General features: G+C 41.6%; 1 protein-coding gene across 1 annotated transcript; it reads right to left on the bottom strand.

Annotated features, from left to right (window-relative positions):
- Nucleotides 1-10,948: 10,948 nt before the first annotated feature.
- LOC133367704 (olfactory receptor 14A16-like) lies at nt 10,949-11,899 on the bottom strand. The gene has a single exon (XM_061591802.1). It carries the CDS (start codon nt 11,897-11,899, stop codon nt 10,949-10,951), a length of 951 nt encoding a protein of 316 aa, XP_061447786.1.
- Nucleotides 11,900-14,666: the final 2,767 nt, after the last annotated feature.

The following is a 14,666-nucleotide window of genomic DNA, read 5'->3' as shown; positions in this document are numbered from 1 at the left end:
TTTTTAAAGTAACAAATCCAATCCTCTCTCTCATCTTCCTTTTTCTTGCAAAGCTTTGAATGCCCACATGCAGAAGAAAAGCTGGCAAGGGAGATAATTTCCAAAAATCTTTGTAAAGCTCCCTTTATTTACTTTTTCTTGGGGAAAAATCCCTTTGGCCATTAATGCATGAAGTGATACTTTAGTAGAAGCTAACAGAAAGATGACTCAATAACACTCATAACAGAGAGAAATGAAATCAATGTTTTATTTAATGGAAGCTTTTTATAAACAAAATATATGTTTAAATTAAGATTTTTCAGATGAAACACAATTTGTTTAAAAAATCCTTTTCTTTTTATAAAAAACGTATTCCATTTAAAATGTCTAGAAAATGGTATTTATGTATGTTGAAATGGCAATCTGTGATCTTCAGAATGATCTCACTTTGCTGCAGCAATGTATGAAACTGTGACTGAGAAGTTCAAAGAACAATTCTTTCTTTTAAATTTATTTTCTTATATATTTATAAATCTACTAGTATCATTAAGCATTACTATGTTAACTCTCATTCTCTCACACACAAAGACCTCCCTCCCCCTCCCCCTCCCCCTCCCCTCCCCTAACCTCTCTCAAATAAATCAATTAAGAAAAGTCCTGAGTTTGAAAACAGTGTTGTTAAGTTTGTCAAATTTAATTTTTTTTAAGAAAATTGTATCTGTAAAGTTCACTAGCCAGCTTGGCAAATGAATGAAAAGCTGCTGAGCTCAGATTCATATCTGAGTACTGTGAAATTCTCCATCATCCCTAGTCAGAAGTATAGGGAAAGATGAGCCAGCACAGGGCTTTCTCTGTGTCACCCCCTAAATTGTAGATCTCCCTCCCCAAAGAGGCCCATCCAGCATCTTCATTGTATAGCTTTTGCAGGTTGTTAAAGACACACCTTGTTACCCTGATCTTTAACATTAAAAATATTTTGTAACATGGGATCCTCCACTTTTTCAGAATTTATACTGCTTTATTCAATTTGGAACAGTAACTTACAATATATGACTTTAACAATTCTAATGGTTTTATTTGCTTTGATATGTGTATATTATATTGTTGTAACCCACCCTGGAACTGTATGGTAAAGCATGGGTAAAAAAAGAATTATTATACAGTGGTGGTATACTATAGCCACCATGGATTTTTCACATTCTGTCATGTTAAATTGAAAATACTCTGCGGCTTCCCATAAGCACATTTCAAAACAAAACCTTTCAAAATGTGGAGTCCTGAACTCAAGAAACTCTTGCTTAACAACCCTCTGAATTTTCATGGTGATACACAAAACAGTCAGAGAGCATCGAGAGTTCATAGTGTAAAACCAGAGGGAAAAAAATCCGGACCCTTGTTGGATGTTTTTCTGTTAGTGGACTCATAATTTGTTGAAAGTAACTAAAAATCAGCCATGTTCACAGAGTACCTGTAATCCTACTATTGACCTTGCCCCATACTCTGACCTTCATCTTCTGCAGTTTAAAAGTTTAAAACATGTATGCTGATTTAAATTAAATTTAATTAATGTAGAAAATTTAACTTTGGACTCTATATAGTGCAAGCATGTTCATTAAGAACCAACTGTCAGCGTTCTAAAAGCCAGATGCCCACACTCACACCAGACTTTTTTTCCACTTTAAACAGTCATGGCTTCCCCCCAAGAATCCTGGGAGGTGTACTTTGTGAGGGTGCTGACAGTTGTTAAGAGACTCCTATTCCTCTGAAAAGCTCCAGTGGCCAGAGTGATTTGACAGTCAGCCCCTCTTCTGGTAATTGTAGCTCTGTGAGGGGAATAGGGTGTCTGCTAGCAGCTCTCAGCATCATTCACAAACTACACTTCCCAGGATTCTTTGGGGAAGCCATGACTTTTTAAGTGGAATAAATGTCTGGTGTGGGTGTGACCAGGGACAGCTTGGGTGTAAATTTGGGCGGGAGACTACACGTGTCTGTTGTAGAATAAAAAGCTGGGGGAAACCCTGAAAAACAATGATAGTGTTCACAATGTTTTCCTTTTGGAAAGGAAAGAACTTTCCCTCTGCTCAATGCTTGTCCACCCACCCAATCTTCTCCCCTCCCCATCCCTACTCCTCCCCCCCCCTCCCCCAGGACAGTTTCACCTACCCTTAGCATGATTGCAGGGGAGTAAATCCCGTTAAACTCAATAAGCATGCAAAGGATTGGGGAAATTGGGCAGTTACAGTGAATACACAAGGGGAGCAGGGAACCTGATCTCCTCTCTGAGATATTAAACTGCCCTACAAATTTGTCACAATGGAAACACAATTTGGGTTGAACTTCCACAGTCCAATCCACTTGCTGTGTAGCTTGGAAGAATTTGGTAACATATGCCTCTGAGTATATGGTGAGTGGGGACAACACCTGTAATCAGCCCAAACAAGAGAAACAAGAGATGTGTTGTGCTGATCTTGTTTTAGCAGGGAGGAAGCAACAATCATTAAACTGTAAGGTACATTCTTAAACTGCAAGGGTTGTTTGCCTACAGGTGCATAAATAAATAAAACATGTTTTTTATACAAAATATGACTGATTGTGAGTAACATTTTTGGTTCTTGCATAGCCTGCCAGGTTGTGGGGGGAGGTTTCTCACTAATTTACAGTGATATAAAGCCATCCAAGGGCTTTTCAACCATTTCCTTTATTTTGTTTGCCATGGAAAGAGAGCTACCATTCATGCCACTTGGAGATCAATTTCAAACACAAACTGCAACTGTGCAACTGTAACAGGGAGGAAAACAGTTAAATTCTCTGTCTCACCCCTTGTAGTATAAGTGGGACCCCAAACTCCTTTGTAATTTTTTTTAAAAGATAATCATGATGCTAAACACATAAGTAGTTTGGTAATCTGTCATTAACTGATGAAGAAAGTGTTGGTCTGGGAGTTTCTGAAGAAGTTTTGGATCTCTGATAACATCAGGCTTCCATATAGTAAACTAATCCTTACAATATTGTTCTGAGATTGGGAGAGGGGTGCATATTTTTAAGCAATATCCCTATACAGAGTGAGAATGATTACTGGCCCACACCCAGCTCCCAACCCTGCACTAATTTGCCCACTTGGGATGTTTTGCAGGTGAAGCATATGTTGCACCACTGAGCTACAGACCTTCCCCATGTCCATCTTCCCCAGTAGTGTCTATTCCTGTCTTCCCTCCACCTAGTGCTCACCATATCTTAAGTACTACAACTCCTGTCACCCCTGATCATTGGCCATGCTGACTGGGGCTGAGGGAGCTTGGTGTCCAAACCATCTTGAGGGCACCAGGTTGGAGAAGGCTGGTCTCTTCTGACTAGCACTAAGTCTACACCAGAGCTTGGAAAAGTTACTTTTTTGAACTACAACTCCCATCAGCCCTAGGCAACATGGCCACTGGATTAGGCTGATGGGAGCTGTAGTTCAAAAAAGTAACTTTTCCAAGCTCTGGTCTACACTCACCACTATCTCCGGCAAGGATCTTTCATATTGCAATCCTACTACTCAATCATTTGTTTTTAATTGGAGATGCCAAGGATTGCAGTTGGGATCTACAACGTGCAATGAATATGTTCTCTCCTTAGGTTATGGGTTCTCCCTATTTTTCAACTCTGAACCACTCAGAGATGCAGCATAGATTATACATGTCTTTATGAATAAGGTCAAAATCTAAGGCAACCAAGTATTTCAAATGTAGACCACTACAATAAAATTGTTAACTTTATGCAATGTCATGACACATAGCCACCTGATAAATTTCACAGGCCAGAAGTGTCATTTGTCTCTAAGAGTTCAGTATGTGATACTGATCCAGGATGGATTTTTGTTCCCATAGAATGCAAGATAGTGCTAGTACAGCCAGGTAACCCTGCAGATCACCAATTACATGCATTGATGCTGAAAGAATGAATTCACATGTCATCACCCTTCCTTTTGGTGTAAGGGAAAAATGGCAAATTTTCATATTAATGGAAGTGGAGCTATCATCTAACATCGGATTCTTCCACCAACATACACACATATGGCCACATTGGGAATTGATCTTGAACCAAAGAAAACTAGTATTTTTGAACTTTCCTAAACCCAGAGGATGGATTACACAATTGGAGCGAAAACATCACCTATGGGAATTATTTGAGAGAATAGTCCCAGGACTTATTAGCAAAAGCTCAATAATAAATGTGCAATATCTCTTTCAAAATTATGCTATGGCTAGAGCAGTTATTACATTTCGAGATACCAGAACCCCGGATCTATTATACAAAAATAAAGCCAAATTTCTATTTCAGCAATTAGAGATGACAAGATACTTCGAAAATCAGACCCTGCCCCAAAGCCTCTTAAATTTAATACCATTAAGTCTGGATCAAAACAATCATTTAAAATCTACAAAAGAGACCAACGCTGAAGTAAAGAAACATCTCATCAACCCTGCTAAAGTATTAGATGAACAGCAATTAAGAACAGAAAACATCATCGATGTTCCGGCAAACAGGCATAACAAACTTGAGATACAGAATACATTACCTGAAGAAACGCTGCTCCTGGACCTATTTCCGGACTTCAACCCTGACCAACAAATGGAGACTATTGAAAGACTAAAAAATCTACTTCAATCCCTGGAAAGTGCAAGGAAAATGTCCTGTTCAACTGATCCATATGAAATTTCAAACACATCTAATTCTCGGGAGGATGCAGTCTCAATACATGCGACATCTTTGGCTCATGTTTCAGATACTAGATTTCTTAATGCATCTGTAACATGTTCCCCTCATATCTCTTTTGTCCCTACTGTAAATGGCATTACTCCCTCGAGTTCCCAATGCCATATAGCCATGGAAAATGAAACCAGAGGAACACTATCCCAAGCCAACTCAACCATGCACTATTCATCACATTGACTTAAATCAAGTCAAAATATTGCTAGATGGAATAGTAAATCAATGGAGGGGATTCCAGGGGCGGCCATTGACACTCTGATGGGTCAAGGGAGATACGGTTTTGGGAGACAGCAATTTAATCGAACTAAGGAAGAATCTAATAGAATGCTGATAACTCCTAAGTTGCTCTCCCACTCAGATAACCTGGATAGCCTTGATGACCCCGGGTTAAAAATGCTGCTGATCAATGCCAGGTCAGTAAATGGGAAATCTAGTGCTATTCAGGAATTGATTCTGGATGAGCATGCTGACCTGGCATGTATTACTGAGACCTGGTTGGATGAAGCGGGGGGGGTTAATCTCTCTCAGCTTTGTCCTCCAGGTTTCTCTGTACATCAGCAGGCTAGACCCGGGGGGCGGGGAGGCGGAGTCACAGTGGTTTTTCGAGATACTATACAGCTGACCAGGTATCCTCTCCCACAGTCTTCAGGGTTTGACTGTGTTTACTTGAAGTTGGGTGCCCGGGACAGAATAGGGATTCTGTTGGTGTACCGCCCACCCCGCTGCCCAACCGTCTCCCTTCCTGAGCTAACCAGGGTGGTTTCGGGGTTAGTATTGGAGTCCCCTAGGCTTATGGTACTGGAGGACTTCAATGTTCACACCGATGTTCCCCTTTTTGGAGTGGCTCAGGATTTCATGGCCTCCATGACAACCATGGGTCTGTCCCAAGTAATATCTGGCCCCACTCATGTTGCTGGTCATACTCTGGACCTTGTTTTCTGTGTTGGTCGACAGATATGTGATCTTGGTGTGGAGGACCTTTCATTAGTTCCGTTGTCATGGACAGATCACTTCCTGGTCAGATTTAAACTTACTGGGACTCAGAGCCTTCGCAGGGGTGGGGGACCAATTAGAATGGTCCGCCCCAGGAGACTGATGGATCCAGACGGTTTCCTGACGGCTCTTGGGGAGTTTCCTGTCACCTCAGCAGGTGATTCTGTCGAAGCCCTGGTTGACCTCTGGAATGAGGAAATGACCAGGGTGGTGGACACAATCGTTCCTAAGCGCCTCCTCTCGCGGATTGGAACCAAATCTGCTCCTTGGTTTACGAAGGAGCTGGGGGCGATGAGACACGAAAGACGAAGGCTAGAGCGCTGTTGGCGGAAAACTCGGAGCGAATCTGATCGAACACGTGCTAGAACCTATTTAAGGACTTATTCCGTGGCAGTGCGGGCTCAAAAGAAAGTCTTCTTTTCCGCCTCCGTTGCGTCTGCCAAGTCTCATCCAGCGGAACTGTTTTGAGTGGTCAGGGGCCTCTTAAATTCTGACCCCTGTGAATATGATAGTGACCATGCAACAGTCCGCTGTGATGAATTTGCACCACATTTTGCAGATAAAGTCACTCAGATTCTCTCTGACTTAGACACCAACGTTAATACAGTCTCTGTGGATGTAACTTTGGCCTCTACTTGCTTGATTAGAATGGATTCTTTTCAGCTTGTTCAATCCGAGGATGTGGATAACTCCTTGGAGAGGCACATCCTACCACCTGTATATTAGATCCTTGCCCCTCCTGGCTTATAAAAAATACCCGAGGAGGACTAATTGAATGGGTCAGGGAAGTGATTAATGCCTCCTTACTTCAGGGCAGAATACCGTCCTGCTTAAAGGAGGCAGTAATAAGACCCTTATTGAAAAAATCCTCCCTGGACCCCTCATTATTAGGTAATTATCGCCCAGTTTCTAATATACCATTTTTGGGCAAGATAATAGAGCGGGTGGTGGCGACCCAACTCCAGAGATTTTTGGATGACACGGATTATCTAGATCCCTTTCAATCTGGTTTCAGGCCTGGCTATGGGACTGAGACGGCTTTGGTCGCCTTGGTGGATGACCTACGCAGGGAAATGGACAGGGGGAGTGTGTCCCTGTTAATTTTGCTGGACCTCTCAGCTGCTTTTGATACCATCGACCATGGTTTCCTTTTGGGTCGCGTAGCTGGGATGGAACTTGGAGGCATGGTTTTACGGTGGCTCCGGTCCTTCCTAGAGGGACGAACCCAGAAGGTGATTATGGGGGATGTCTTTTCGACCCCTTGGCCATTGACCTATGGAGTCCCCCAGGGTTCTGTTCTGTCCCCCTTGTTATTTAATATATATATGAAGCCGCTGGGAGAGGTTATCCGTAGTTTTGGGGTTCGAAGTCACCAATATGCGGATGACACCCAACTCTATTTTTCTTTTCCATCTAACGAAACTAAGGAAGCCGTCAAGGTTCTGAACCGTTGCCTGGTATCAGTGATGGATTGGATGGGAGCAAACAAGCTGAAATTAAATCCTGACAAGACAGAGGTGCTCCTTGTCAGTCAAAGGGCGGATCAGGGAATAGGGATCCAACTTGTGCTGGACGGGGTTGCACTCCCCCTGAAATCACAGGTTCACAGTTTGGGAGTTCTCCTGGACTCGGCCTTGAACCTGGAGGCACAGGTCTCGGCTGTGGCAAGGAGTGCCTTTGCTCAACTAAGATTGGTACGCCAACTGCGCCCGTTCCTTGACCTGTCAGACTTGACTACGGTGACACATGCCTTACTTACATCCCAATTGGACTACTGTAATGCGCTCTACGTAGGGCTGACCTTGAAGACTGCTCGGAAACTTAAACTGGTACAAAGAGCTGCAGGCAGGATGTTAACTGGAGCTGGGCTCAGAGAACATACAACCCCGCTGTTGTACCAGCTCCACTGGCTTCCAATCTGTTTCCGAGCACAATTCAAAGTGCTGGTTTTAACCTATAAAGCCCTATACGGCTTAGGTCCAGGCTATCTGTTAGATCGTGTCTCCCTCTATGACCGTGTCCGAACTTTGAGATCATCTGGTGAGGCCCTGCTCAATATTCCATCTTTCTCACAAGCTTGCTTTGTAAAAACACAGAATAGGGCCTTTTCAGTGGCTTTTTCAGTAGATTGTAGAATTCCCTCCCTAGCGAGGTTCGACTGGCTGCCTCACTTTCATCCTTTCGTGCCCAGGTTAAGACTATTTTATTCAGACAGGCTTTTAACTAATATTGTCTTTTTTAACTTTTACTGATTTAATCTATTTTTAATTGTTTTAAACTGTATATTGCTTGTTTTTAATTGATTATGGTTTTTATTTGTAAGCCGCCCTGAGTTCCTTGGAAATAGGGCGTGGCATAAATATTTTAAATAAATAAATAAATAAATAAAATATGCACTGCAATTGAAAGAACAGTAATTTGCAGGGCATTAGTGGAATCCATTCATGCATTGGCTGTTAGTATAATATTTATTTTCTCTATTCTTTTGGAATATTTATACCATGCCAAGTGGTCATTGTTTATTTTTAAGTCAAACAGTGTAATGTTTGCTGTCTCAGCTTTTTGAAGTTTTGACTATACATCAGACCACTTGAAAATAGATAGGTGACACAAAGGGAAAAATTGACAAACACCTCTTGAGTATAACCAAATCATTTTACCAAACGCCTTAAATTTTGAAATACCTTTAATTGTACGAGTCTGTTTCTCCTTCAGCTTCTTTAGGGTATGATGTGTAGATGATGTGTGAGTCCCCTCAACAAAGCACATTCGATCTTCCTGTGGCACTTGCCACAGTGTATATAGCTGGTTTTTTTTTTTTTCTTGCAAAAACAGGTCTTTAAATTACTGCATATGTAATGACAATATTGATCATGTTATGCATTACCAAATACTGACAGCATTAGGTGAGTTAAGTTCACCTTTGGCTTTTAGGACCTCCCTCCCACGAGTGTCACACAGCTGATCAGAAAACATTGTTGAAATTCCTCAATTCCCTGTTACTCTGTTTTTGTAGAGAACATAAACAAATAATTAATGCTTGCAATATGTGTCTCAGTGCATATTGCACTAGCATTATCTCAGATTTCGTTAATTATATCCAACTACAGTTGGCAAATTATTTAATGTTACACTGCTAGAATGTGTGTTTTATGTGAAATGATGGGTTACAGCACTGTTTCCCAACCTGTGGATCATCATCTGCAAGTGGGTTGTGAAACCTGTGCAAGTGGTTCACAGGATTTATAGTAAACCTAAAATAATTATTGCTTTTTCTCCTTAACTGGTATGAAAAATACATCTTACATATTTTTGTATTATTGGCATATTATAATGCTGTGTTTTTACATTTGTAACCAGTTGCCCCCACACCTGAAGAGAAGACCCGTGAGGTAAAACATTGAAACAATGGTCATAGTTTGCAATATAACAAATTGGAAGAGCTATAAACCGAATTCAGAAAGTAAGGGCAGGTGAGGATTTTAACTGATTATGGCAAGGAACATCCCTCCAGACCCTTGGGCATGTAGTGCGGCCCCAGTCTCTGGCTCCCCAGAAAAGGATGGGGAGGAACTTACTCCCGTCTTGCTGGGTGAGCATGGGATATGTGAACCCAACCTACATAACCCAGGCCCTGCATTCCAGAAGTTTCCCAAAACATGCATGTCAGGCCTAAAAGGCACCCCCCCACACACACACACAAGTGCCACCAGTCTTAATGCACTGGCAGATCCCTAAACCCTTAACCTAACAATGTCCCAATATACCTAACGTTTCTCTCCTCACCTTCTTTCCCTCCTTGATTCAATGCCCAAAGAGAAAACTGTCCACATCACTCCCAAGGTGTCAATCAAATTCTTCCCAGCATTGTACAGTAGAAGGAAAAAAGAGGGATCCGAAGGCCAATCAAGGATTCCCTTCAGAAAGTTCCTACTCAGCCCCTTAAAGCAAGAGATGAGTCAGAGCCCACACTGCATATAGGGAGACAAGGTGGGTATAACAAACAGAAAAGGAGGAAGAGCTCTGGGAACAAGCAGGCTTATAAACCCCGTGATTGGTCAGTGACATCCATGTGCCCCCCCACCCCAACCCTTTGAGATTCAATCTCCCGAGTCCTCTTTCAAGGAGGAGTGGTGGAAGCAAATGCACTCCTGCAGTAAGAAGGGGAACAATACTGTCAGAAAGGCTTAAATCTTACTTTTTAACTTCTAACACTGGGGAACTGTCCTGACGATGGTTTGCCACAAGGTGCTTGCACAGGGAGTTAAATCCTTTTGATGTGAAGGCACTAATAGACCTCATTCCCTGACTTTCAAGCACAGATAACACAGGTGCTCCACTATGACAAGCTCATCCCACTTGGTGAGAACAGATTTTTCCCCCAGGTCTGAGCCAGGAATCAGTTTCTTAAGCAGAGAAGCCATTTTTCTGACACAGCATAGAGAGTAAATTTGAACTTGCGGTTCACCATACCAAAAAGATTGGGAACCACTGGGATAGAGCATGAGATTTGAAAGTTGATCCAGAAGGGCCATTTCACTAATTCAGCAAGGAAGCCCTTTGTTTAGCATTTCAAGAAAATGTTAGGCTTTTAAATGATGATAGAGAAATATGAATGGAATAACCCCCCTTCTCTGGAAAAACAGATTTGGAATTATCCATGAAAACAAGATTTCCTTTCTGGATGCCAGCTTCAGTAATCCATATGCAATGTCTTGATGGTCCAGCATATGCTTCATCTTAATTGACAGAAAAATAACCACCTACAGGGATAGTTCACTCATGCCATACTCCCCTACACGACTGTTGTGTGAGTTGTGTCGGGCTGCCACTGAGTCTGCAATGAATCTAGATACCAATTGCAATTGAGGTAGGAGATCCCACAATATTAAGATTAAAGATACTAGGAGGAAGGCTTTTATCAATTGCATTACTAGTGTGGGCAAAATTATCCCAGTCTATACTCTACGGAAAATATTAACATTTATTGTATATATCCGCTTATATTAGAAATTAGCTTGTGGAACTGGTTTCAAAGAATGTTAGGTTGTAGGTAGCCAACAAATTGCAATGCACAAGAAAACAATGACACTGGATATAAGCTAGAAGAGACAGAGATACATTTATGAGATAAAAATGATGTTTTCTGAATGCTGAAATGTTTACTGCAATTTCACTAAGGTAAAAACTGCAGGACAACCATCTGCATACCATCCCACTCTTAAAAAACAACCCTGGAGAAAGATTTGGAGGAATGCCAGAGATCAAACAATTTCCACAAAGCAGTTTTAATCTCTTTGTTTCGCATGCTGTAGATGAATGGATTCAATGTGGGAGGAATGATGGTATATATCACTGCAAAAACCATGTCCAGATCAGAAGAAGCATCAGTGGGAGGTCTTGCATAGGCAAATACTCCAGTGAACAGAAACACAGAGACAACAGTGAGGTGGGGAAGGCAAGTGCAGAGAGCTTTTTTCTGACCATGTGTAGAGGGGATTCTAAGCACTGAAGAAAAGATTTGCATGTATGTTATGATGATAAAAATAAAACATCCAAGTGTTATACTACAGCTTATCACAAGAAACCCAACTTCAACTAAGTAAAAGTCACTGCAGGAGATCTTCAGTAAGGCAGGGACTTCACAGAAGAACTGTTTGACAGCAATAGAACAGAAGGTGTTTGCAAAAGTGCCACAAGTGTGTAACATGGCATAAAGAAGACTAGTCACCCACACAATGGCTACCATCTGAACACAGGCCCCTTTGTGCATAATGGTCTCATACTGGAGTGGGTTGCAAATAGCGACATAGCGATCATGTGCCATTATGGTTAGGAGGAGAAAATCTGATAATCCAAATAAGAAATAAAGGAAAACCTGAGCAACACATCCAAAATAAGAAATCCACCTGCTATTTAGAAGGGAAATAGCCATTGATTTTGGTACTATGACTGAAATAGTTGCAATGTCTATCATGGCCAAATTAATTAGAAAGAAGTACATGGGAGTGTGAAGGTGGTGATCAAAGGCAATTGCCACAATGATGAGAAGATTTCCTGTTATTGCTGTCAAGTACAATGCTAGGAACACAAAGAAGTGTAAGATCTGTAGTTGCCGGATTTCTGAAAATCCCATGAGCAGAAATGTAGGCATGGAGGTTTGATTGTGCATTTTGTTCACAGTACTAATTCATCTGCTGCCTGTACAAGGAAGAAGATAACAACTATTAATGTAGAACTATTGATTCGCCAGTTTACTTTGATGATCAAATCTGCCAGACACTCCTTTGCTGAAATTGTCATGGGATAAAAATAAAATTAAAGTAAAATAAAGATATCCCAGTCCTATACTACAGTTTATCAGAAGAAATTTAAGTAAAACTTCATTTAAGTAAAAGTCAGAGCAAGAGAGCTGTTCGGACTTCAGAAAAGTACTGACTGACGGCATTAAAACAGAAAGTGTTAATATAGAAACCAGTTTAATTGAACATTCAGTGCCAGACAAGGACGCCTACATGTGTTGGAAGTTTAACTTCAGTCAATGCATTGTCTTGCTATGTGCTCTGAATCTATTGACCATTAGGGACAATAGATATAGTCAGTTGAAAAGGCCCTGCTTGAATTCTCTCCATGTTAGTTTCCTCAAGTTTAAGCATGCCTCTGATTGGTTAGACTGATTTTCTCAGGGCTGTCATCACTTCAGTGTCCTCCTCCTTCTTCCCAGAATTCTCCCTCTACCTGTTCAATTCAGCTAATGTAGATGATTAGGCTCTCCTATCCATGTTAGGGTTGCCAGCTCAGAAGAATCCCAAACCCTGAGATTTCAGGGGCGGGCCCTAGTTATATCATGGGAGTGTGCCCTAGTGATGTCATAAGGTGAATGCTAGTGATGTCATTAAGCATGATACAATAAGCATCAACCACAGTTTCTTGGAGCATACCACTGAAACAAAAAAAAATACTCTGATTCGAAATTAAGAGAAATCTTAGCTGAATGAGAGTGTTCCCATGTCCAGATGAAATGACAGGATTATTCCTTCTCACTTGCTTAGAGATCTTGGGTAAGGAACATTTAATCTAGCCTACCTGCTTCTGGCTTCTGGCCGTCAGGCCAGTCCAGTCAGCAGAAGGCCACTGTAGGAAGAAAGGAGCCTAGTATTAGTGGAGATATTAGATGGGGGCACTCAGGAGTAAAGATGGATGTCCCTAAAGGCTGAAATTCTGAAGGGACTTACTAAGGGACTAAGTCCCATAGAACTCAGTAGGACTTATTTCTGAGTAGATATCATTAGGTTTGTGCTGTTGGTAAGGCTTGATTAGGGATCCTCTGCAATTATATCCATATCAAAGTAAGATTGGCAACCCCCTGCCTGGAATGCTCTGCCTGCCTTTTAACATGCTGCTCCAAACTTCTTGACAGACTTGACCCTTCACTGCAAAGAGAGGACTGAAAAATGAGTAAGAGTTAAGAAGATTCTCTGCTATCTCCTGCCTACTCTGTGGGCTGCTATAAACCCACTTTGACAGCCAACCCAATTCCAGTGAGTCGTAATTGACAAAGAGAAAACACACATGGTTTGGTCTACCTTCACAGGCGGTATATTGGGAACAACAGCAGTTGAAGCCTCACTTCCCAATATCTGAATCCTCTTTTACCACTGTTGGGCAAGAAACAAACCATCATGCAAATAACAAGGTGCATCATCAGTGGGTTTAAAGGGGTTGAGCTGACCACATGGAACCATTGTTGTTGCTCCCACGGATGCAAGGGAGTAAGGTCAGAGGTAAATGAAATGCAAATGGAAAAAGAAAAAGGAAAGACAGTGGTAATTTGCTAAATGCAATACCATACCAAGCACAACAAGATCCCTATGAGTAAGACAGAAAACTCAGCATCCTACAACCAATCAGGGTTCCTAACCAAAACTGAAAATATCCTGGCAGCCAGTCAGCCAAGGTCACATAAATCCCCAAGCAGCACAACCTGACCTGGTAGCTGCAGTTAGTGCAGAATGCTGGAGCACAATTGCTGACATGAGTGAGACCCTATCAGCACATAATACCTCTGCTCTGAAATCTGCACTCGTTGCCGATTTGCTACCAGGGCACGTTCAAAGTGTTCTGCTCTTATAAGGAATAGATCCTTTAGTGTGGCAGCACCTACACTTTGGAACTCCCTGCTTATTGACATTAGTAGGTGCCTCCATTTTAATCTTTTTGGCACCTGCTAAAATATTTTTGTTTAGGCAAGCCTACCCAGGCATGTAGAAGCTAGTATATATTTTATCTGTTTTTAACACATTGTTGGTTTTATTATTTTGAATGTTTTTAATACGTGTCTTTAACTGTTTTTGCTAATAATTTTATTGTTTTAATTCCTTCTATAAACCACTTTGAGTTTGGTTTTTTTTACAATAAAACAGTATATAAATCTTGTAAATAAAATACATAAATACATTTTGGAGTCACTGTGGCCCTTGGGTCTCTTTCCATTTTTAGGAACAAAGGAATCTGCCTTATACTGACTCAGACCATTTGGTACTAGGGTTGTCAGGTTCAGGGCCTGAGACTGATTCTGTATTTTTGGGAGAAGAGAAGGTCAGTCAAGTGCAGGTGTTCTTGCAATAATGGGGAAAACCACAAGGTGGAATTCTCCCTTCCCCCTGCACACCTTTTAAAGATACAGAAGACTTCTTGGAGGCTGGGCCTGGCCACAAAGAGGTCTTCTGTGTCTTTAAAAGTTGTGCAGGGGGAAGGGAGAATTCTACCTTGCGGTTTTTCCCATTACAATGTTGCAAGAACACTTGCACTTGGCTGACTTTCTCTTCTCCTAAAGATACAGGATCAGTCTCAGGCCCTGAACCTGGCAACCCTATTTGGTACCATCTAGCTCAGTACTGATGACATGGACTAGCTCTCCAGGACTCCAGGCAATACTC

This window comes from Rhineura floridana, chromosome 11 (genome assembly GCF_030035675.1).
Source record: "Rhineura floridana isolate rRhiFlo1 chromosome 11, rRhiFlo1.hap2, whole genome shotgun sequence".
Taxonomy (NCBI): Eukaryota; Metazoa; Chordata; class Lepidosauria; order Squamata; family Rhineuridae; genus Rhineura; species Rhineura floridana.
This window is presented reverse-complemented; position numbering and strand designations above follow the sequence as displayed.

Excerpts from the sequence above, each read along its gene's own strand:
- LOC133367704 (XM_061591802.1), bottom strand. The coding sequence starts at position 11,899 with ATGCACAATCAAACCTCCATGCCTACATTTCTGCTCATGGGATTTTCA.